At 35.8% G+C, this 25,023-nt stretch overlaps 1 protein-coding gene across 7 annotated transcripts in view; it reads right to left on the minus strand.

Annotated features, from left to right (window-relative positions):
- Positions 1 to 2,978: 2,978 nt before the first annotated feature.
- Positions 2,979 to 25,023, minus strand: part of MAP4K4 (mitogen-activated protein kinase kinase kinase kinase 4) — a 149,009-nt gene continuing 126,964 nt past the window's right edge. For 4 of the 7 annotated variants that reach the window (XM_088136604.1, XM_088136603.1, XM_088136601.1 and 1 more), the window contains 14 exons: positions 23,899 to 24,050; positions 22,542 to 22,639; positions 19,917 to 20,092; positions 19,464 to 19,584; positions 18,260 to 18,451; positions 14,652 to 14,769; positions 14,243 to 14,413; positions 13,616 to 13,759; positions 11,415 to 11,549; positions 9,306 to 9,406; positions 7,937 to 8,086; positions 7,454 to 7,613; positions 6,528 to 6,667; positions 2,979 to 6,029 (listed from right to left, as the gene is read on the minus strand). In XM_088136604.1, the coding sequence (XP_087992730.1) occupies positions 5,946 to 6,029; positions 6,528 to 6,667; positions 7,454 to 7,613; positions 7,937 to 8,086; positions 9,306 to 9,406; positions 11,415 to 11,549; positions 13,616 to 13,759; positions 14,243 to 14,413; positions 14,652 to 14,769; positions 18,260 to 18,451; positions 19,464 to 19,584; positions 19,917 to 20,092; positions 22,542 to 22,639; positions 23,899 to 24,050 (1,942 nt within the window). In that variant the 3' untranslated portion in view covers positions 2,979 to 5,945. The remainder of the gene's footprint in view (positions 6,030 to 6,527; positions 6,668 to 7,453; positions 7,614 to 7,936; positions 8,087 to 9,305; positions 9,407 to 11,414; positions 11,550 to 13,615; positions 13,760 to 14,242; positions 14,414 to 14,651; positions 14,770 to 18,259; positions 18,452 to 19,463; positions 19,585 to 19,916; positions 20,093 to 22,541; positions 22,640 to 23,898; positions 24,051 to 25,023) is intronic. The other 3 variants (XM_088136608.1, XM_088136605.1, XM_088136607.1) reach the window with 1 other exon arrangement.

Here is a 25,023-nt window from a genome sequence, read left to right on the forward strand (position 1 = left end):
CCAGCATTTCTTTCCATGTACAGCACGTACTTTTCACAGCAGTTTCAAAACCCTAGCGTGTTGTAATGGAATAGCATGTCTAAGCTATTTGTTGCTGTTACTCAGATAGTTAAGAAACAGTACATTTACACAATCTCCCAGTCAATTTCTTCCCAAAAATACAGTATCATCTACAGTTACTAAAAATGACTGAGGACATATGCAAGTTCAGAGACAGTTGTTTCAATTTTAAGGAGTTGATTGAATATAATGTAGGAGATAGGAATAGCAGGTCCATGCTCACTGTATGACTAAGAAACTCAGAATTACATAAAAAAAAATTTAGACAACTTGTAGAGGTTAATGGGTTTTTAAGTTTGGTGTATGTTTGCGTGTGTAAAATATGAATGTATTTTAAAATGTATTTCTTTCTTGTGGCAAACAAGAAAGATACTATTATGAAATTACATTTAAATTGCCGAGTCATCCATCTTTTGTTTTCTTCTTTGTGAAGATATACAGAGACAAGCTGAGGCATTTGGGATGAGCAATGTTTTGAAAGGCATATATCTCTCAGATATTCCACAAAGTTTGGTCCAACAGTATTTGTATTTTAATTTTTGTAATTAGGCTTCTTGCCTGGGGATATGCAGTGTTCCTCAATCAGATGTGTTGGATTTCAACTCCTAGAAAACACACAATCAGTTTGGCCACTGACAGGCTGGCTGGTGATTACACCTGAGATTGAAATCCAACACATCTAGGGAATTTCTGATTGAGAAAGTTTGGCTCAGTGCACTGAGAACTCTGTGCAAAAATTCATTGTCTATTGATTGTACCTTCTGGAAATCCAGCTGATGATTATGCCAGCATAATTTTAACACAGGCTGTCCTGGGTTGTCTTTTTGGGGGGGGGCAAATGCTTGATTTAAAAAAAATTTTTTTTAAAGAAAATTAAGTATTTTCAATAATCCAGTATCAAAATATGTTTTTGTCAGGCTAAACAGGGGACAAGGGAGAGCAATGAAAAATCTCATTAGTTTGCCTTCTGGTAAATGACTGTTTTTATGATTGGTCACTTCTACTACAGTTGTCTTTGTCAAGAGTACCTCACAAAGTCTCAACACTCAATGTGCTCACAGGAAGAAGATGGTTGCTTAACTCTAGACTAAGCCTTTAACAGTCAACTAACATAGACTAGGACTAAATCCTTTAATCGACTTTATTTTCTGGTTTTGCACAATGCAATGAATAGCAAATTAATAAAACAGGCTGGATTGAAAAATAAAAAACAGTCAAGGATAAAACAAATGAAGCTTAGCGTGTTATTTGGATGTACTTTTATGTTGTACAAACCCAGCCAAAGTGTTAAAAGGATAAAGTAACAATAAACATAAGCAGAAATCAACATGCTTTTCATACTGCTACGGGGAAGGTTTTGCAAGCTAATGCACGTTCTGGCAGAAGAGAATCTATGTGGGGTAATAGCTAAGGTGTTGGACTGGCATCATGGATATCCAGATTCAAGTCTACCTCTGCCCCAGAAGAACTCACTAGGAGACTTTGGGCCAGTCCTTCTCTCTCAGCCCCCACAGGGCTCTTGTTGTGGAGAAAAACTAGAAGGACAGAGAGCTATGTGTACTTTCTTGAGCAATCATACAAAGGGATACAATACCAAGAAACCAACTAATGTAAGACCAATGTTGTGGATACCCAGCAAAAGCTGTTATGGATCTTTTATCAGGCAATGCAATGTTCTTTAACATGGTTTCTGTGATTCATACCATGCTTTTTTCAAAATATTCCCAATCAAAGAATTTTTGGCAGGATCAGTCCCTTTCCCCCACCTCCCCACAGCACCATCCAGTATCTTTTCAGTTTATTTTAGGAAACATTTGCATTTATATTCACTGTGTATTAACCCACAATCTTACTTTGTACCATTTCACTCCATTCTTCCCTCTATACAGTTTTCCCATATTAATCTCTTTCTCTCTTCTACACATTTTGAATGATCTAATTAGTTATTTCTAGTACATTTCTGAAAATAACAGGAAAAATAAAACAGGATAGGTAAAATATGGTTTGCCCATATGGCGATATCTATTTATAGGAAAGGTATTACGGCATGGGACTTAAAACACATGGTGTTTAGAATATGATTAAAAACATGGTGTTCATTCTGAAATAATATAACCCCCCACGAATATAGACACAGTGAGATACAAACAGTAGATGATACATGTCCCACATGAACACGCCATATCTGTATACCTTAGTAATTAACCCTAGTTAAATATTGGGAGGAAAAGGAAGGAACATTGGCTGGTTCATCAAACCACTCTGTGTCTTGAGAGACGAGTCAGTCTACCTTATTTCAGAACAGCTACACATCTGTAATGTGTAATGTGGGAATGACCGTGGGAGACAGGAGGAAGAACCACAGCCAAGGGATGGTCAGACACGAGGCAGCTGAGCCCACAGAAGGAATGGGGGCATGGCAAACGTCTCAGCAGAGACCCTCTCTAGTTTCTTGGGCTATAAAGATGAGGGGGAAGAAATGTGCTTTCAGACTTGCAAGATTTGTTAATGTAACCTTACAATAATGTAAAATTAGTCCATCTGGTAGTGCTTCCTGTCTGGACTATCTCACTAGGCTGACATCAATCTTGCAAGTCTGAAAGTACATTTCTCCCCTTTCGTCTTTACAGCCCAAGAAACTAGGGAGGGTCCCTCCTGAGCCACTTGCCCCACCCACATTCCTGCTATGGGCTAAGCTGCCATTTGTCTGACAGCTGTCTTGTCTGCAGCTCTTCCCCTGTCTCTCAAGGTCATTCCCACATATCATTACAACATCACTCCCTTGTTGTTTTAAATAAGGTTTAAAAATATATATTTCACAAAGTGTACCATTTAAAGAATCCTACATAATTTCACTCAAAGAGTGATTTTCTCTTAAGAAAAAAGGTTACTCAAAATACTTTCCACATACACATAGGTGCCATTTTTACTTTATTTAAGGAAAAAATGGGTGGGAAACAGTAATTTATAATACATAAAAAAAAAGACAGCACTGCAAAAAGGCTAGGTGTTTCATTGCCACCAGTCTGCTTTGCAGCTCTACAATTAGTAATTTTACTGCAATTTTGTCATTTGTATTATTGTTTAAGCATCTTTATAGTTGGCAATATTTGGGGTTATTTTTTTTAAAAAAAACACAAAAATATGTACTGCTATCACTATGAAAACCTAAACCCCACAAAATCACTTTGAAATAAAACATAAATATGTGATGCACATTAGTGTAACAAAACCATTTTTGTAAACATTTTCTCCAACATAACATGTGCATACGATAAAAATAAAGTCACTGCATTCATACAGTTAGAATTACTTTGACGTAGGATACAGAAATTATTACTTAAAGCTTAAACTAAACTAAGAGTATTCTTAATGCTTACCAACAGCACTGCTTTAAAAATGGATTTCAACATTTTATATGTAGTGGTTTCATAATACTGATTTGACTTGTAAAATTAGCCACCCTGGATTTATTTTTCCATCTTCTTTTCATTCTGATGTACAGAGCTTCACCAGCATATTAATCTGGCAGAATTCTTCAATATTACAATATTACTCCATTTATGAACAGTAGTCTCTTTTTAATTGTTTTCATACATATACGTGTGTAGATATATATGTATGAGTATGCACGGGGGTGTGTATACACACACACGCATACACATGTGGTGGCATGAGAGGCAAGGACAAAAATTAAATCAGTTTTAACCACATAATGTGATTCTGAACTTTTCCTAAGAGCATCATTATGTTATGCTATAGTTCCAGTGCCAGAGAGGATCCCATTGCTGGTGGCCACACTGATCTTCTGCATCCCATTCATTTTCTGCTATTCAAACTAGAGTTAATGTTTTGGCTATTTGCTAGGAGAAATGAAGGGAAGTAAAAGTCACCTGCAATCTTGGGTCTGACATTCAGTGCTATCCAAAACCCAAGCAATTAAAACAGACATCAATTTTGTTTTTAAAAAAACCAAACCAGCAATCATAAGGTGTTCTTATTTGTCTTATACAAGATTACTTTTGGGGGAAGGAGGAACCCTTCCTGCTCTTTAAAGAAGTTGTTTAATAAAGGGGATAAAGTTAGTAAGAAAAAGAGACAGCAATTGTACTGATGACCTAAGTACAACTTACTGAGATCTAGGCTCAATCAGTTGGTGCTGTTTGACACAAAGCAAGAAATTTGATCTACCTTACTTGATCTGTCATAGCCTCTTAACTGAAGAATGACACATAAGTCCCTAATTGTCATGCCATGAAATACTGGAATCCAATTCACTGATTGAACAGTGAACTTAAGGCAACTGTCAACTAAATTACCCCAAAGATATTTTTTAAAAATTCAAAAATCATAATCACTGAATCATGACTCTGTGCATTATTACATCACCAACAGATAATTACACACTCAAATCTTCTCAAATAATAAACACATGTAGCCTTTCAAAGTATTAGTCTTGACAGATTTATTATAAAGGCCAAAAATCTTCCGGATAAAACAAAATTGAGGTTTGTGGAGTTTTTCCCCTGGGGAAAACATGGGACAGGGGAAAAAAAGATCCAAGATTTTAGATTTTACACTGAAACACAAGCATATGCTGCTTTTAAAAAACTGAATAAGCAGAATTAACTACATTCTTATCATTTTAGTGCATTGCATTTTTAGAAAAGGAAAACATTACTTCCCTCCAAATTTCTTACAACAATTACTGAATTCGCCTAGTTTTTGTTACTCGTCTGTTACTAAATCTCTCGTGTTAAAGGTAAAACTTTCTGGATTTCAGGCTAAATTCCTTTAATTTGCATTGATAATGAAACTGGTAAAAAACAACATTAAAAGACTGCTCTCAATATTTAAAAAAACTGATTACTTAAGTCACTGCATGCCAGTCCTTAATCTAATTTAATCATCCCAAGTGACTGCTGGTCTAACCGCCTAAAACCTGGTATGAAATTAACAGTCAAATCTGTAATCTGATAGTTTTGGTATCACAATTAATTGGATATTAGTATTGGTTCTTTAAAAAAAATTATAAACCTAAACCACCTCTTTTATTGTATGCATTAGAAACAATGAGGTAGGCACAAAAATAAACATGTTTGGAATTTTCTTTCCCCAAAGGCTGGTAGTAAAAGCTGTTGCACATTTTAGGTTTAAACAAAAATTAAACCTTTAACCGAGGCAGTGCTAACACTGAAATTACCAAGTTCTGGCCTAATGAAGAGTCATTGTAGAAAAATGAACTATGTTATGTTTTTTTAAAAAACCATTCACTGTGATTTTTAGGCAAAACTTGGTACACAGGAGAAGAAGGACTGAACTCTTGGCCAGGCCAAAACTTAAAAAGAAAATCACCCACCTCCCCTAAACCACTGTGCCTTTCACATTTTTATAAATATTAACTTTTAAAACCTGCATCTTTCTCTTTTTCCACAGAGTCACATTACAAAAAAAGAAAAAGAAAAAGAAACGTCAATTAAATACATTGTTAATATTACTATATTAAATTTGCCCCCTGCTTCAGTGACACAGACTCCACCTACGTCACCTTCCTGCCACCTTCTCCTGCCTGCCTCCTTTCAAAAACGTTTTCCTGGTCAGTCTCTTCCCGTATTCATTAGGAGAACTGGAGCTGGGGAAGGAGGAAAAGGAGAGACCTGATTCTTTCTCTAGTGGGATCCCAAATCAGATAGCACCCGATGGCAAGAAGCACCAGCTGCATCCTGCAGCCTCAGTTTAAAAACGAAAAGAACCCAACACCAGTGATGCTTGCACACGCAACAGCATGTAGGGCTGCATCACGGCAGGTCTGTACTCCAGTTGCAAATGATTCCAAGTTATGAAGACTCCAGAGGACAGCAATCTCTTGCCAAACTATAGAGCTTCTACCAGCTGAGAAGAGAAGTCCTGCCTAAGGTCATGAAATAAACTTGACTGCTTCCTCCAGACCGTACAGAGGCAAAGAAAACCTGCGAAGTAAAAGACAAAGAGAAAACAAACTCATCAGACAATGGAGCAGAGGTGGGAAACCAACAGAAAACAATCCCGCGGCTGAGATTTATTTACAGGACCAGGACTTCTCCCACTCTGATGCCTCCCACCCTGTTCAGATTCACCAATAATAGGAGTTTCACTCCCAACACATTTGGAAGGGAGCAAGGTGAAAAAGAGCATAAGACACATTTATTTTTCATTGATGGTGACATCCAAGCCTCTGTGCAACATCAATGCACTGCAGAAAAACCACATGGAAAGACTTCTTACATGCTCTTTGGTGTTAATTGAAGCTTTGCTGCTCTTCCAGTAATCAAGAGTTCACTGTATGCATCAAGAACAGTGGATATCTAATCCTTCTGCCCACACTCAAATGTCAGAGGATTGCTGTCAGCATTCATTCTTCCTCTTCTCCACAGTAATTACAAAACTGCTAAACTGAGTATTAGAAGTAGAAAATATATATACCTTACCTTGTCATTACGTTCACATAGAAATTTGAGTCTTTGTGCTCTTTTGTGCATAAATACACCATCCAAATGTCCTGTTTCCACTGACCGTATTTCAATAGCCTTTTCTCCCCAGCCCATAATCTGATTGGATCGAATATATGCTTTAAAATAAAAAAAGCTACTATTAAATATAATAATAAACAGTAATCTCCATCTTGTGCATTCTACATCCTGTAAATAATTTTTCACACACAAAGAAGTCATTATGCTTAACCTTATTGATTTAAATATTCATTAAAAGAAACTGAACATGAGTATTTAAAGTTGAGGCAAGCCTTTAACTAAGTACAATCTTCTCTCTCCTAACAGAACTCTTCAGTTATTAAAAGAACAGAGAGTACAACTGTATGTATATGTACTCATAAATAATATTCATTCTTCAGTACTATTTACTTCCCAGTATGTCTAATACTATAGCCTAAAAATTGGTTCCTTATTAATATTGTCAAGATAGCATACAGTGAGATCATTTAAAAAATCTAACTCAATATAGGAATCTTGAAATTTATTCTTTCTGGACTTGGTGTATTAAAAAAAAATCCATGATGTGTGGATATTTTGCTTTTCTGCAATTCACCTGAAAATGTTGTAGGTGTAATTATGCATCTATGGTCTATTTATTTTCTTCATCCAAAGCAATTAAATTTAAGTACAGATTGACTGAATAATATGTAGGTGTAGCAGTATTATTGTTGTTATTATTTCCTCCGACACAGTAATATAAACATTCAATAGAAAACATCATATTTATCAATCTGTCTTGGGTTACCGGTTGGATAACTGGCATGATATTTAAGATTAGTTAATAGCCAAGGTGACTGAATTTCAGATAAAGAACCCTTTCTACCATTTTCTGTAAGCATTTTGTAAAATCTCAGCATACGTACCCACTGATGTAGGCATTTCCCCCCATTGCAGAACCACATCTTTGGTGATCCTTCCATATGTATTGACATATACTCCTTCATCCTCATAGCAAACAAGCAGTTCCATTCCGTCAGTGTTAGGAAGAATGATGATTGCATGGGGCTGGATACTACACTGAATCTGCAAACACATATATCTGTGAACTCTCAGTTGGCATCAAGGCATTCCTCATTTTCTGTCTGAATTGAACTGCACTTTTCCCAGTCTGAGAAATGATCAATGAGGTCACACACTTTCTCAGATGAAATGGATTTGTGTCACACAGGTCTTTTATTCATTACTTACCAAAGCACAAATTGATAAATCTCCTTTAGATAGAAATGCCTGGACATAAATTATTAATTATATACCATCCTTTCAGCCTTCAGTATTTTTTGGATGACATGTTTTATCCATTATCAAAAATATGAGTTAATTGGCTGGTTACCGTGCTACATACTTACATGAGTTGGAAGATAAATATCATACACGGATCCTGAGTCCACATCAACTGCATGAAATCCAGCACAGGAACCATAGATCACCTTCAGTCTCTGGCCTTCTTCTACAGTAAGATCCACTAATAATGGCTTATGTACCAAGTCTCCAAATGACTGTTCAGTAATAAAAATATATATATACTAAGGTGATTATCTTGGAAACAGCTATGGCAAATACTTCATCTGGAATGGACTAAGATAGCAGTATTCACTGATTCTGTCAATGTTTTCACTTGGTGTATGGCAATGAACACAGTACTTTTGAAATGTGAGAATGACCCTTGCATGTGTATAATAGTTTTAGTCCAGATGGCCATATGCTTTTTACAACCTTTTGCAACATTTTAGAGACTGATTGCTGCCACTTCATTTCCCTCGTAAGGCTATTGATTGAATCCATTGTTTTACATAAATGCAGAAGAAAAATACCAATTGAAAGAAAAGGGTATATTACATTTTAAAAGAGTCATCACCAAGGTTTCAAAATTCACCCTTGAGTCTAGTCATTTTTTTCAGAACTTCAAGGCTGCATGCAAATGAGTGGTTTTTTTTCCTCCTAACCCTTTTTTCCCCACTTGCTTTCCTAATCTCTCTCTCAATAATTTCCACTCTCTCCATCTCAAATATTCTTAAGCAGACCAATGAACACATTTCCCATATAATGCTGCCTAGCTCATCTCATATGACTATGACACCTAAAACCTGGTAGTACATGGAAAGCAGTGTTTAATAAAAACCTATGAACAGCCAAATAGAGTAATGAAAATAGAGTAATGAGAAAAAATTGCAACAACATTTCTGATTGGGGAAGAGGCCACAAGTCTCATGACTAAGGGACACCAGTAATACATGTGTACATTCTCCCTCCTACACAGACCATGTTTTATACTCTACCACAGCAATTTTTCTCATATAAAAAACAAAGGAAGCAAGAAAAGATGTTAAGTCACGCCCTTGGTTCCCTTATAGGATCATGGTTAATGGCTCTCTTGAAGGATCAATGTTTTTTAGTTTATAATATAGAATCAGGTTTTTACTCAATACCCAGAGACCTTAGCTGCAATCACACCAACTCAAGACTTCTGCAAGAGTTTGGTAGATATAAGGTATATAAAACAATCTTTCAGCTCTAGGAGAGCAGTATCTCCTACCACTACTGGGTGAATTTGGACTTGCTGCTGCCTGATAAATAGTGTCCCTATTTAAAACATCATATACCATAACTAAAATGATTCACAAGCAGATCACACTAACAGTTGAACACAAACATTCTTTAAAGACTCTGAACGCCCGTGGCACCCTAACCCATTTCAAGGGTAAGATGCATCCTTACTTTAAATGCCATAAATTTGTGGTATGGTTTCGGTGCCCAGGCGTAGACCTCCACAGAACTCTTCAAAGCAATAACTAAGAATTTGATTCTTTCATATTTTACTGAAATTGAAAAGGGCAGAGAGGCAAAAATTATTTTGCAAAATTAATTAAATAAAACAATATTTTACACTGCTGATATGGCATCAAGTTTCAATATGTATTGTAGAAAATATAAATATACACACTAGATAGTATGTAGCCTAATTCACAAGATTATGAACTGACGCTATTCTCTTAAGTTAATTAACTTACATATTTAATTAATATATAATTAACTTATATGTTTAATATTGATACATTAAAATGTATCAATAATTATACTTTTTTTTACTTTCTTCATATAAAACTTATCAAAAATCCATTTCACTCCCTTAGGTATTAATTTATATAGATCTGCATATATTAATTCCCATACCAATCAGAAGATAGTGTAACCAGATAAAAAAATTTGGAAGAGATGTGTCTTAATTACTCCATGGAATTGTGGGGAAAAAAACCACAACAAAAATACTGGTACTTGAGGGTGCAGTGTTTAAAGTTTATTTTAAATTACAACTAATTTAAAACTTTTTCATTGATAAAAGGGATATTTCAAAGTGCAATATATTTTAGAAAATGATTTATTATTAATATAGCCACAAACAACTGCAAATGCCAGCTGCTGTTTTAGAACAAGACAATGCTTTTAATTATTCAAAATCATCTAAACCATTACAGTAACACATACATAAATCATACAAGAACAGGGCATTTCCCCCCCAAGGATATTGTACTGTATTCCTCTACAGAGTTTATGAAAAACTAACTGAATGCTTTTAAAGGGATGGCAAAAGTTTAGTCTACTTAAAAAGTCCTTTCCATTATTTTTACAGTCTCAAAACAAAATTTGTTGGAAAGTGAGAATTGTTAGGAGAGTAATAATGGGAATTTATTTTTAATGTAAGAGAAAATCGAGATACACACACACACCCACACCCCTCACAGTCCTTTGCCTTTAGACATTTTGTTAGCACTGATGGAAGCTGAAATCCAAACTATACAGAGGTCATTACATATCTCTACTCTTTATTTATCAAATTTATATAGCCACCATCTCACACACGTGACTCTCGGCAGCGTACACAATGAAAACACAAAGATAAACAAGCAATATAATTCAATCATCAAACGGTTTAAAACTGTAATAACAAAAAGACAGGGTAGAGCGTAACAATCAGCACCAGACCACAGTTACAATGCAAAAGTCCACCATAAATGTATCGAAAAAGTTTTCATTTTTTTTCTTGCATACTTTTCAGCATGTTTAAATGTCTGCTCATTAGACTGCTATTTCTCTCTTCACCGAAACATTCAAATGTAGATTCTAGCTCAGACATATTCTTAAAGGATTCAATAACTCTTAAAAGTTTTTTTTTTAAGCATACAAGGGGGGTGGAGCGGTGGACTGATTTTCAACTATCACAAGTACTAAGAAATGATTAGAAATGTTGATGGGTAGAGAAAGAAAACCAGGCCTGAGAGAATGGCTATTATGGATTTAGCTTTAAGCTGAAACTAAAACCAGACCCCAAATTCCATGGCAACTTTTCTTTGAAAGATTCCTGTTTGGAATGGAGACAGCAGCAGAGACAATGACTTCCTGGTGTTTTGTTTATATATTCTCCAACAGGATAAGAGGGTCAGACCATCTTCTTGATACTTCCTAATACATACGGTCCTACTGACACAATTAATCTCTGCTGTGTCCAGAACTGCTAAACAATCTACAGGACAGGAAAATACTTCTCTATACACTTTGATCTGAGAACATTTTAGGAAATGGGATGATGCCAAGGAAGAGGAAAATATGAGCTTCATGCTCAAGTTATACATGTTTGTGTTAAAGCATGCCTTAATATATATAAACTCAACAAAACAAGGCATTCTTAGAGCATTTATTTTGAAAACATGAAATAGGTAGCCATATTTTTATGCCATGTTATTTATTCATAAAAACCAAAACTTCTTTTATTAGGAACTTCAATTATACCTAGAATTACTTTCACAATAACGATAATGAATTACTTACCAACTTTATAGTGTACACAGCCTTCTAAGTCACCTACAGTTGTCCATCCTTGTTTCTTTTCTACTTCAGGATCATTGTGAAGGATTTTGTTTCTTAACCATGAGAGGTAATAAACTCTCAATTTGTTTTTCTTACCTAGACATAAAGTATTTTCTTAAGAAAAGAATGTAGGGCAAGCTGAATGTACAAATGTAAAGTACAACAACTTTACCAATCTTAGTCATCGTAGAAAAGTTTAGATTATAAACTTTCATTTATTACCTGCCATACTGCCTGTACATACAAATATACACCTAAAGATAACAGAGTACACCAGACTATGTGTCATTTTCAATTGGTTTATATGTATTATTTCCAATTCTCCAAATCATGGTTTAAAGGACTGGGAAGTAACTGTGGGCTCACTATACTCCTATCTCCCTTTGGCTTAATAAACTGGCAATAATTTGTGGGAACGTATGGTCTCTAATGAATTTTCACTTTCACAAACAAATGTTGGCTTTCCCACATTCTTTCATTTCTTGGTTAGTAATCTGGTACCAAAGCTTGTGGTCCAATGTTCAGTCCTAGAATATTAAACTGCAGAAGCTAGCCAATTGTGGCTGATCTAAAAAGCTGAACAGGGTCACACCTGGTTAGTAGGACAGGATATCTAGCCTTGCAGGCAAAAACTTCTGCAAGGCTAGAAAACTACATGAAACTCCACAAAGTCATCAAAATTGAGCTTGACTTGAAGGATAAATGACTTTTACACTGGTAAGCTAGGATCACTACATCAGCATGGAGTCTATAAGTTTATTTCTGATTAAGGGTGATTTGAAGTAAGTGCTAATTCCATTTTGAACTGTGAATTCATCTCTGAGAACATTGGGAATGGTGAGCACACAATTTGAAAACATGGTAACAGGACAAGGTTTGCACTATGTTAATAAATAGGCCTTTTATAATAATTCAATAATTATTGGAATTGTATGGAAGCAACTGTATATGATTCTATCCCATGCAATTTTATCTGCTGTAGATATACTTATTCAGCACTTTAAAAAAAGGTTTTAAAAACTGCCTAAGTAATCACAGTACCTCAGCACATGACTCCTATTCCAAACACAAGATACATGAAGGGAAACTTCCTAAATTGTATTTTAGAAGAAAATATCCCCCACCCCCAGGGCCTAGTAATCTATTTAGATGAAAGAATCATCTGATAGGGATGACTCTCACTTGAGTAACATATAAGCAGAGAACTATGACAAAAATGAAGTTCTTAGAATACTTATATTTGATGAAAACACGAAATGTTTAATTTTTTCCTATAAAAAATCTTTAAGAATGCAAAAGAGCTGCTGAATCAAGGTAATGGCAAATCTAGCACTGTGCTCTTCTCTATCTATTTCTCTTCTCCTTTTTTACTCTCTAGAAAACTAGAGAGATCCCTTCTGAAATGCTTCCCATGCTTCCTCTGTTTCTGTGGGCTGAGATCTCTTTTGCATGACAGTTGTCTAGCCTGTGACTCTTCCTCCTGTCTCCCAAGGTCATTCCCACATACCATTACAACAGCACTGGTTTTTTTATTTCAGTTTATTTTAAGATAAACCATATTTAACATGACATTTTCAGGACTGGCACAAAGTCACTTATTTGACAAATCCCTTCATTTCTAGAGCTGCTCTTACCATGCTTCTCTGAGTTGGTACAGGTTTGGACTATGGCACATCACAAAACAGATATAAGCCAGAAAAGCTTACAATCTATATATGCCTGTTCTCATGTTATCAAGGCACAGTTTGGTTTTGTAATCCAGTAGCAATGTTTTCAAATTGGGATTTACTGTCCTAAAACAGCATAGTTTTAGTCAAGACATAATGTAAGGAAGGATAATGAAGGATAGCAGGGATTGCTGTATAAGACAAGGGGATCATACCATAAGCCCATACCCAATTTTTTATAGTGGCCTTGATCATAAAAAGAAGTATCATAATCCCCCCTGAATATTCAGCCATTTTTTAATCACATAGTGTTATTTATCAAACACCCCTTTCTATGAAACGGAAAGATCAAAGCTATTATCATATAGTAAAGAGTCTGGACATTACTTGCTCTTGATGCAGGAAAGTAGACACATGTAAATGTAAAATAAAGGTACAATGCATTAGTAATTCTACTGTTAAAAGAAAGGTTATCAAAATAGAATGTCTATCTACCTGATATTGTCACCAAAACATTCAAACCTTCAAGTACATCCATTTGCTGGAATCTCCTTCTGTTTATTAGTGGATAAACCTTCCCTTGGCCACTCCGATCCAATAACATCAGGCCGCTTTCTGTCCCCACTAACAAATTAACTCCTAGAATAAATAAGATTAAGACAGAACACAAGTTAATTGGACTTTGGATTTCTTGGTTTGTCATTTCTGGAATATTTAGCTGTTTAGATACTCAACAGATATAAACATGGTATAAAACCTAGAAGGCTCCAGAAATGGGTTTGAATTACTTTATAGCCCTACACCTAGGAATTTTCATACAAATAATTCTCAATAGGAAATATTTATTATCTTGTAAATAATTCCATAGGTTACCATTAGAATCAAGGCCTGTCATTAAAAGTTATTAATATCATGTCTAAACATGACAACCTAGACTTACCATTAATAAACATCTTAAATTCCATGTCCATAAGTAGGACTAGGTCCAGATCTAGTTAGTAAGTCATTTACAAAACCAGCACAATTTAATATTCCTAATAGATTTTTCTTAATTTTAAGCATAAACCTGCAACTTTCAGGCAAATATAGGAATGAAGTAGCAGCCAGCACTGGATTCTATACCCCATAAGGCAGCACATAAGATTTCAGAATTGAATCTCTTCTTGTATTTGCGGATCTCTGGGGTGTCACTCTGTGGCCGTGTATTTGTGGGATTGACGTTAACAACTGATCCTTTTCTGGTTGGATCCTGCCTTATTGCTTCTGATCTCATTGCTTCACTAGAAAATCCTACTGCAGAGAGGGATGGAAGAGAGAAAAATGTGAAAAATAGAGAACATACAAATATCTTAATAGACAGATGTTATACCTACATAAACACATTATGTTAAGGAAAAAGATCAGGAACTAATTATGTTTGCCTTTACATAAAATATAAATGAAAGGTTAAAATAAAGGAAAATTATAAACATAGGCATTAAAAAAATTGTTTTTAATTGACCATTGATTCATTGCTACTTGCATAACTTACCAACAGAAGTCACAGTTGTTCCACTAGATGGAGATATCTGTAGTAATCTGGGGTCTATAAAAGGTGTGAAGGAGGATGAAGATTTGTGTTTCTGCAGTGTGTTACTAGCGGACTGAGTCTGCAATGTAAATTTCAAATGCATTAATCAACTTAATAAAACAATTCAGTTCTTAAAGAAACAAATTATATCCTCTAGCTGTTACTATACAGCCATATTTGCAGAAGCTTTCTCATCCCCTTTCCCAAAGTGAAAGCTTCATTAGTGGTACTTAAAAACAAGCAAAACGTGAAGTACTGCTATGACAAGGTCCGTCCACTAAGCAGCTGTTGCTTAGGCTTTCACAGAACGTATTCAGCATGTCCTAAAGCCTACATTAAAAACTTAGAAGAGTCTCCTCCTGTTGAAATGTGAGGCCCTGTTTTCTAAACTTTGGACTTTATCTTCCAAATTCTGTTTTTTCATTTCATTGTACTACTTCATGTTTCTGCCATGTGTCTTCTACACTGTCAGTGACCAACTGGGAAATATGATCTCCATGTGCAACAAATATGAGCAATTATGAAGCTACCAGTTTTAGAATTTTAACTTCTAATAAATTTTAGGATTATTTCTTCTCTTTTAAATTTTTATTTTGAAACTGAGACTCTTGCCAGAAAGCTGCAGCATGTTCTTCCCCCATCATTTTCACAGAAAAATATTAAAACAGTATCAAACAAGTGGGCTTATTAGGAAGGGAAAGGTGTAAATGGTGACACTGGTGCATCCATAGTTACAACACCAAACATGAAAAACACAAATAAGGAAGGAAAATGAAATAATGAAACTGTTAGAATGGCTTTAAAAAAACCTTTTCTCATATATGTGAGTTAAGTATCGTACAGACTACACTGCACATAGTATAGAAAGAGAATGACAGGAGTGAAAAATTAAGTATGGCATATATGGATTTACACACAAAAAAGTGATAATTTACATTTAAATTGTTTTATGCCTTTTTCATTCATGCTGGCTCAGTCTTCTTCCCTAGTAAATCTCTATTACTGGATATCTTTCACTGTGGCCTCTAACAAAAAAGATTTTCGCTCCTTTCATATTATTATGCTTCTTCCATAAAACATTCCTCCTCTAGAAACAATAAACTACATACAGTGTAACATTAGGAGAAAAATGAGGATAGTACACGATTCTACCTGTTGATCATACTACGCATTTATTCACATAAGCCTCCTGTTGCAATTTTTTCTGCATATGGAAGGTCCACTTTGACTAGAGCATGAATGTCAGAACGCAGTTTATGCTAATAAATGAAGCTTTTACTAGTAGAATAAAACCATTTCATACAATCAATTTGTATCAAATGGTACGCAAATCAGGTTTTTAAAATATGGTTTTTTAAAAACTTTATTGGAAAAAAGAAACAGGGAGATCTTTACCATTGCTATATTAGTAAGCTTTACCTAAGCTATGCTGTCAGCAAGGGACTCCATTGGTCATATTACCTAAAGCACTGTACAAATTGCAATCTTATATCTTCTGCTGATAGAGCATTTTAAGTAGAATTGGCCATTACATGAAATGGAATTACTCATTACACACAGAAATTACTTAAGTCATGATATGAAGCCACTAACCATAATTGCACTTATTGATCAGCAACTGGATAAAATTTTAATTCATTTCATGAAAAGAAGATAGCCTTTCCATTAAGTTGAATACATGCTTGGGTGTCATGTGTTCCATTTCATGAAAAAACTAAATGTGTAAATTATACAACTTATCAGATAATGAGCCCTCTTGATAGTAGGTGTAACTAGGAAGCGGTATGCTAGGAGCTACACTCACAGAGAGGCTAGGAAGATGTGGATGGGGCCTAAGAACACAGAACACGATCTTTATTGTTCTGGGTTGTTTCAAGAGTAACAAGAGTCTCTGGTTTGGATGACCTATTAAATAGACAAAGCTATTCATGATTTCTTAACTGCATCTGATCTTAAGAGGAACCAGCACATGTAATCAGAGCAGCACACACTACAGTAGGATTTGTTTTGTCATCTGAATGCAATCTACATCTGTTTATAGAAACTTTTGTTCATTTACCGTAATTGCTGTATTTAGAGAAACAAGTTTATCTTTTTATTAACGTTCTGATATTTTATTTGTTTACTGGACAAGCAACATCACTGTGCTACATGTCATGCAGTTAACAACTTCTATATGATTTTAAAAAGCAATATATAACAATTTCCCTTTCCCTAATGTGAAATAAGCAAAGGGCATTGACATAGAATTCACTATTAACTACAATTAGGAAGTAATGAGGCATATAATCTAATTGCTGTTTACAAGGTATTTTTACTGTGGTTTATGAGCCTCATTGTCTTACAGTGCTGGAATCTAGGGGTGAAGATAGATTTAATCCAAAAACTGGGTTCAGAACCAACCCTCAAACTACAATTTAAGCTTTGCTTCAGAATGTAAGTGACAGACACTTTTACCAGCACATTACTCAATTAGTTGTCAGACTGCCTTCTCCCATTACTTAAGATGAGTTGCCATTCAGTTTTAAGTATCCTATAACTAGTTGTATGCCATTTAAACTGTCTTTTAGACTGTAAAACTTCTCTAGGAATTGGAATTAAATCTTGTGGTGATTTTACAAGGAGTAGCTAATTACTGCTGTGGCATGCTTGGCTTCTGACTTGAGAATCTGAAGAGGAGCTCTAAATGGTTGAAAGCAGACCTCCATGCAGTAAGCAATTTCAAAGAAGCTTCACTGATCTAATAGAGTGTATCAGAATCAGTTTGAGTAAGGTTTTGTCCTAACAGGATGTTCTGAAAACAAAACTGCTCCTATGCTAAAACTTGCACATCTAATGTATTTAAAAGAATTCATGTGCAGTAACTCAACATATCTTCTTTATTGCCAGTTGATGACATTTTAAATCTCTTAATAGTCTGCAAACTGAAAGGGTATTTGTGTTCTGGGAAAACAGCCTCCTGTTTTATAGTCTCCTGTCAGAGCAGAACTATATGTTAAAAACCAAGACAGCTCTTTTTATCTAACATCCTAAAATAAAACAAATTTAATAATTCAGAAAAGTAATTGCTTATTCCATTAAGATTTTTTCCCCCCCTATAGCATCCTCTTATGGTTAGGCTGGAAAAAGCTTCCTTTTCAATACAGTGCACCATTTTCTAATGCAAGGACTCTCTACGTGCACAATTCTTCAGTACTGTGCTAAATCAGACAATATTGTTATTTGAAAAAGCCAATCACCCTAGGATTACTTTTAGACACTCTCCCCAAAATAGCGTTGAAAGAAATACCAATAAAACAATCAGTTTAGCTGATACAAAAGCCATGCAATTAATGACTTGTAAAAAGCAAAACAAAATAGTAGTCAACTGGCAAGTTTGGGGTAAAAAAATTCTAGAGTTCAGAAGGTTGGTACATAAGAGTTGAAATGTGTTATTTTGGGGGAGTGAAGGGACAGTGACAGGAAGAAGAGCAGTAGAAGGGACATTGGCTGGAAATTCTCTGGATACTAGCTATTAGGAAATACATTTATAACCCTATGAAAGCAGCCAGCTGTGGTGCAAGACATACCTCATTAGTAGTTAGCTTGTCCTGGGGTGTCTGTGGGGACATGGTGGGTGTCGGCTGGCTGGAGGATGGGGAGGAGGAGGTGGAGGAAGTGGAGGAGGAATGGCTTTGCTGTAAGAGATCTGGCAAGAGGTGAATGCGACCGGCAAAGCCATTGCTCTCATGATGGCTGGCACGCTTTGTGTCAACTGTACTCTGTAGAAAAAACAGGCACACTTGTCTTGCTCAAGTGCTGTGTACAAGTCTATGCCCCTAGCAAAATGATCTATTTTAAATGTTTCAACCAATGCATTAATCAACCAAGCCTTCACTACAGAGTGGGGCTTACAATATTAGTTTTTGTTTTTGTTTTGCAAAGCCAATTTCTTTACTGGCAAATTTAAGTTTCTACAGATCACATCTAGGGTTGCCCCTATGTGCATTCTCCTTATCACTTTTCTTGCTATCATGCTTGCATTCAATTATCATTCTGGTGAATGTCCTAATTTAGCTGTTTAAACAATAATCATGAAATCTAAATTAGATGTGGGGGCTCAATTACAAGAATGATGTTCAGTTGAGAAATAAGAAATGTAATTAGCAAGGTTCATGCCCTATGAAGTACCTAACTTAATGTACCAGGAAGTTCAAGACAACAGAGGCATTTTCTCAACCGTTTCTTGCATAATATCTCATGACAGCAACACTATGACCCAACATTACTACTCCTGAAGATAAGCTGCCTTGGTCTTGAAACCTGCCTGGATAGGAAATGTCTTGGGAAACATATGTAAGCTGTTCTGAACTCTTTCGTGAGATAGTGTGGTGTAACTGTAAGTGATTTAAAATGAACTAGATGATCCTTATGTCACTGACTTGGGCTCTCTCACCGCTTGATTTTTTACCTTAAGATGCCACTAGAAGTGTTACAAATACAGAATTGCCACTGGCATTTATTCCAGGTTCCTGCTACAACATCTACAATCTTTTATTCCATATTAGAAGAGATTAAAATAAACACTGTAGAATCATACAACAGTCATTCCAATGTTTGCATGCAACACACAGTGGAAACAATAGGTAAATACTATTATTCCCTTTGCATGCTCCAAGTCTGCTTATTCACAAATGGCTACTGTCTGGGTCTGTGACCAATATTATAGTGGGAAAAGATAATGAGAGAATGAATGATGAAAAGGAACAAATTGCATACTGAAAGATGCATTACCTGTCGGACAATTAAAGTGCCCTCCTTGGAAGGAGTCATGGCAGGTTCACTTTCCACATCATCATGCACAATCATTGTTTTCACTGATTCTGTTTCTCCATTGCTGAGGTTCAAAGTGGATCTGTTTGGTGAGGACATTCCATAATTACTCACAGGATGCTTGATGCTTCGATATTCAGTATCCACCACAATATTAAAATAATTGCAACTATGGACTTTCTAAAAGGCTACTTATTATGCACTGGTAAAAGACCTGTCTTTTAAGAAATTATGGAATTAGAAATGAAGAGTTATCATTATCATCAGACTTAGCCTTTCATTCTTCTCAGTTTGTTATACGTTTTTCTTAAACTGTATTTTTTAGAACTGAATGCTAAAAAGGACAAAGTTGATATAATCCTATAAATTTCAAAGATTCTTTAATATAAGGGAAATAGGAAAAATACAACTAACACTGCTCTAGCATCTTCAGGGCCAGAAGTAGATTCATCAACTCCTTCTTGCTCCATATCATCATCTTCCTCATCTGTTGTCCCTGATTCTTCACTTGATGATGAATAATCTGTCACTTTATGAGGTGGTCGCACATCTTCCACTGCCCGCAATTCCTTTGCCAAAGCAGTTAAATCCTAGAAAGAAAAGCATACAATAATAATGTTGCAAAATTAATGGTGAGCACTGCCTATTTCAGCAGTTTGTTCCAAGAACTGAATCCAGTTAGTTAACTGATACATTTATTCTACATTTGGTAAATTACTTTAGGAAATATACATAGATAAATGTTTTAATGCTTTAATTCTGATAGAATTAAATCAAGCAAAACTCAGTTCACGAAAACTTTACGGTATGTATGAAAACAGTAGTTGTACACTTAGCTTAGATACAACAGAAACTTAGAAGAGAAAGGTCACAGCAGGATTTGAAATGTAACATCTCCTGAGATAGGATGTGGCTATTATCGAATGGAATTCTCTTTCTATAAACTTTCTTAATTTAGCCTTATCATATAATCCCTTCTCTCCTGGTTGCCTGCTATATCCTGGCCAATTTTGCTAATAATAGTTCCTGAGCTTGCACAGATTATTTCTAGCAGTTTCAAGTGGCAACATGTGGGAGAAGAGGATGGGAAATTCTGTAAATATAAATAAAGTTTTGTTAGGGTTTGAAGTTACACCATAAATTAACTTGACTGCTTACCACTTCTCCCTGAAGATCAGTCACAGGAACAAAGTAAGCAACTCAACATTGGCTCAAAATATGGAGCATGGTTTGGGAAAGAATGATAAAATATAAAATTAGCACAGGAACTAATGCACTTATCTGGAATCTTCACAATACTAAAATTACAGCATTGGCTTATTTAAACATTTAATTGAAGGAATGAAAGACATAACTAAAATGCAACATTAATTCAGGAACTAATCCAGTTATCTTGGGTCTTCAAGATACTAAAATTACAGCAGTGGCTTACTTAAAATTTTAAATGAAGAAATAAAGAAGTAGAGCATGAAATAAGAGCATGACATGGCATTATAAATAAGAATCAGGGCAAGGGAAAGTAGAAGCTTGTTTTTCCCACTGTTTTCCTATAAGTTTTATAAGAAACAGTAATACAAAAAATAAAAACATCTGTGCTGAATCAGACAAAAGGACTGTTTCCACAATAGTCAAAATGTTGCCAATGGGAAGACAAAGGCAGATGTGAAACTTTAAGGAAACAAATTAAAATGTTCTTCTAATAAATGAATCAAATTAAGCCTGGTGCAGTAAGTGCTGCTGATCTTCAGAAAAGCTTTCTATTAGTGCATAAGTAAACAGGCTAATTTTAATGTGTGGGAAAACTACAATTGTGGGAAACTATGATTTCAGATTTAATTATAGAAATGAAAGGCAATGTCCCTACTATTGCTGAAGAGGAAATGCAGCTAGGGAAAAGAAGAAATGGCTATATATTTACTATCTATGCAGATTGGATCAGTATATCATATCTGTTGAATGAAAGGCTGCTACTATTGACTGGGCAAGGGAGCTAAAGACTTCTAACTACACAACTCAGTAGGACTTTCATAGAAGAATGTCGGCAAATTGAAAAAGATGTTTTCCTGAGAAAAATTTACATAGGTAAGACCCACGGCTTTCTGTAATGGGTTAAGAATGACTGGAAGTGGAGGTCTTCAGTCTATATACTACTAAAACTCTCCTGCCTGTAGCCTTCAACTTGGCAAACTGGTGCGTAATACGGCAATAATTTTTGAACCAAGGTACCTCAAATGGGCTAATTTACAGAACCCATCCAAAATCCAGGACCCATGACTCCCGTGGGATTGAAATTGAAAGGAAGGCAGAGGGAGGGAGGAGGAAGGAAGGAAGGAGATTTCTGAAGCTCCCTGCCAGCTTCCCACAAGCAAAGTCAATGGGGAAGCCAATAGCAAGTCGTAAGTTGCTCACACTGCCACTGCTTTTTTGCCCTTGCTCATTCTGTTTTGTTGTTTAGGTAAGGAAATCTGATACAATGACCCAATGGGTCACGGCTTGTCTAGTGTCCTATAAAAACAATAGCATAAATTATCCTAAAGTATCCTAAAGTAAGTTTAGCACAGTTATGAAAGCAAAGCAAAACCAAAAAAATCCAACTCAAGGAAGGGTGGGGAGGAGAATCCTAACTCCATCCATTTCTGTGTCATGACCCAATTCACTCTGCATTATCACTGCATATGGCAGCTCTCTTTCGGCTCCGTGTTAACTGCAGGCCTCAGCCATCAAAAGATCCTGTCATTGTGTATAAAGCTTTCCTGTTTGGACCAGTTGTCACTTAGTTTTCAAGAATTCTAAAATCTCTTAGTTATTATATGCTGATTTGAATTTAATTAGCTGAGTTAATTACCTGGAAGAAGTTATTGGAAATATTACAAAATAATTTTGTTGCTGTTATCTGCAAATAGCGATTAATAATAAAAATTAAACATCCTGCCTTATTCATTCATTTCCTTATCTGTCCATTCAAACTAAACATCATTGTTCTCTATGTAGAGACAGAGACTGTAAATATAGAGCTAACAAGCAACAGAAGAGCCTCACCGCAGGTTTGCAGGGTCTGAAAACTTCCTTCTTCTCTTCAGTCTTTTTGGCTGCAGCCTCATTACGTTGTGAAGGTGAACCTTCAGATTTTGATGACGCTAGGTAATCAAGTAACACAAAAGGCCGGTTTTAAAAAAAAAAGTGCATTCTGATTTACAAAATAAGTTCTGGGAACTTAACATCCAGCAGCAAATACAGTCAGAAAGCTCTTGCTACCATTAAAAAAAGAAAAGAAAGCCATTGTTAGAAGAATCCAAAATATTAATAAAACATTTCCACAACATTTGAAACAGAAATTGTTATAAAAAGCTTAATTTTATTAATAGTTTCCATACTAATAATAAATTGTATGAGAATAATACAGGTAGTTGTCAGTTAACAACAATAATTGGGACCAGGAACTCTGTTGCTAAGTGACATGGTTGTAAAGCGCACCGTCATGTAACCATGCCAACTTATGATGGCAGTTCCAGCAGTTCTAGTTGGAGTTGTTAGGCGCGATGTCACGTGATCACCATCTGTGACCTCCTCCCAGCTTCCCCACTGACTTTGCTTGTCGGAAGCTGGCAATGAAGGTTGCAAATGGCAATCACATGACTGCGGGATGCTGCGACTATCGTAATTGCGAGGTGGTTGCCAAGCACTCAAATTGCAATCACATGACCATGGGGAATCTCTGACAGCCACAACTTCAAGGACTGGCCGTAAGTCTCCTTGTTCAACATCGTCATAATTTCAAATGGTTGCTGAATGAAAGATTGTTAACTGGGGACTACCTATACATTCCTTCATTAACACATTCAAAGGTATTCTTCCCAGATCAAAATTCAGTTTAAGTCTTCCTACATAAATAGCTCTTATAATTTAAAATGACTAGGAAACAGAAGCGTGTTTGTGTGTATGTATGTGTGCATGTCTCTCTGTGTGTGTGTGTGTGTGTATATATATATATACACACACACACACACACACACATACATACACACATATACATAGGATGAATATGTATGTATGTGTGTGTGTGTGAGAAAGAATGTATGTATGGGTGTATATCTATATCTACATCTACATCTATATCAATCTCAGCATCATATAGGAAAAGTCTGCTTTCCTTGCTCTCACTATAACAGTTAAGACAGGTTGTAAAAAGTTCCCTTTGGGGAGAGGTATCTTCAATTAGTGGATCAATGGACCAATATATATATATTTTTTAAAAAAGTTTTGAAGGGCCACAAAATGAACCTGGCTATTCTTCACTTGAAGACAGATTTTTTGCCTTTTATCTCATTCAGAATCTCTCTCTGGATCTAACAAACCTGGAAAGCCTTAATGGGTATAATATATATATTTTCCTTACATCTCATTCGGAATCTTTCTCCAGATCCACTCTGGGAACCAGGATGTGAGCCAGGTTGTGAACTTGAATTGCTTGAACCAGAAGAACTTCCACTTCCCGGTCTTGGCACCAACTTTTCCACTCTTTCCCAGAGCAGACGAGGTTCTATATTGCTAACAAGGGAAGAATTTTTTAATAAAATTATTAATTTGACTTTTCTTTCCTTTTCTTAAATTAAAATTTATATCCTGCCCCTCTTCTCAGACAGAGATTGGAAACTTTAGGCTGGCTAGATCGTCCTGTTTGGCCCACAAGAGGTTAGACAAAGATTTGCTGCCTTTTCCCAATAGGGAAACAAGTGAATAATTGTAGAAATTCATCTATCCCCAAGCTACTTTCCTCCTCAGCTATCTCCTCCTGTGTATAAAAGTATATAACGTCACAGGGACGCATCCTTCCTTTAGCTCCACCCACTGACTGCATCATCAGAAGTGAATCCACTGTTCCTAGATCAAGTTTCCTATTCCTGCTGTTGGATCTGCACATGGGACTCTTCTCCCCATTTTAATAACAACTCGTAGGCAGCAAGACTGAAGGATAATGGCCAACCTAAGGTCATGCACAGTTCTCCACGGACAATTTGAAAGTGAGTCTCCCTAATTTCAGTCCTCTACCACAATGTTTTGACAACATTTTTCTAGCAGATACGATTTTGTCACTGTATTTCTGTTTTATTCATCTATAACCTCTTGAAGAGTCATACTGAACAGATGAAAACTAAAGCTGAGCAATCTGAAAACACAAAATTGTATTTCGATGGTTTGGGCAAATTAAGTCAATGAGGTCAGTATCTACTGAGGCTCATCTATCAATTAGGAATGACATTTTCAATTCCTGGAGCTCCTTAGCCTTGCTGGTTACAAGAGCTATGACCTTTTTGCATCAGAATGAGCAGAAGAAAAAGATGCTGCACAGGTTGTGCTTTCCCTTTGGAAGGTCATGCAGCTTGTGCTAAACCAAAGAGTTGTGGGAATGGATAGCAATGGACAGTGACTACAAGAAGAAGAGTGGTGGGGGTACCCAGAGTATTTTGTCCAAAATCTAACATCTGCATTGCCTATAACCTGTCAGAAGAAGACAAAACTG

This window comes from Python bivittatus, unplaced genomic scaffold, assembly GCF_059951505.1.
Source record: "Python bivittatus isolate LINGU-HERP-01145 unplaced genomic scaffold, Pbiv_v1 ctg000060_np1212, whole genome shotgun sequence".
Classification (NCBI taxonomy): Eukaryota; Metazoa; Chordata; class Lepidosauria; order Squamata; family Pythonidae; genus Python; species Python bivittatus.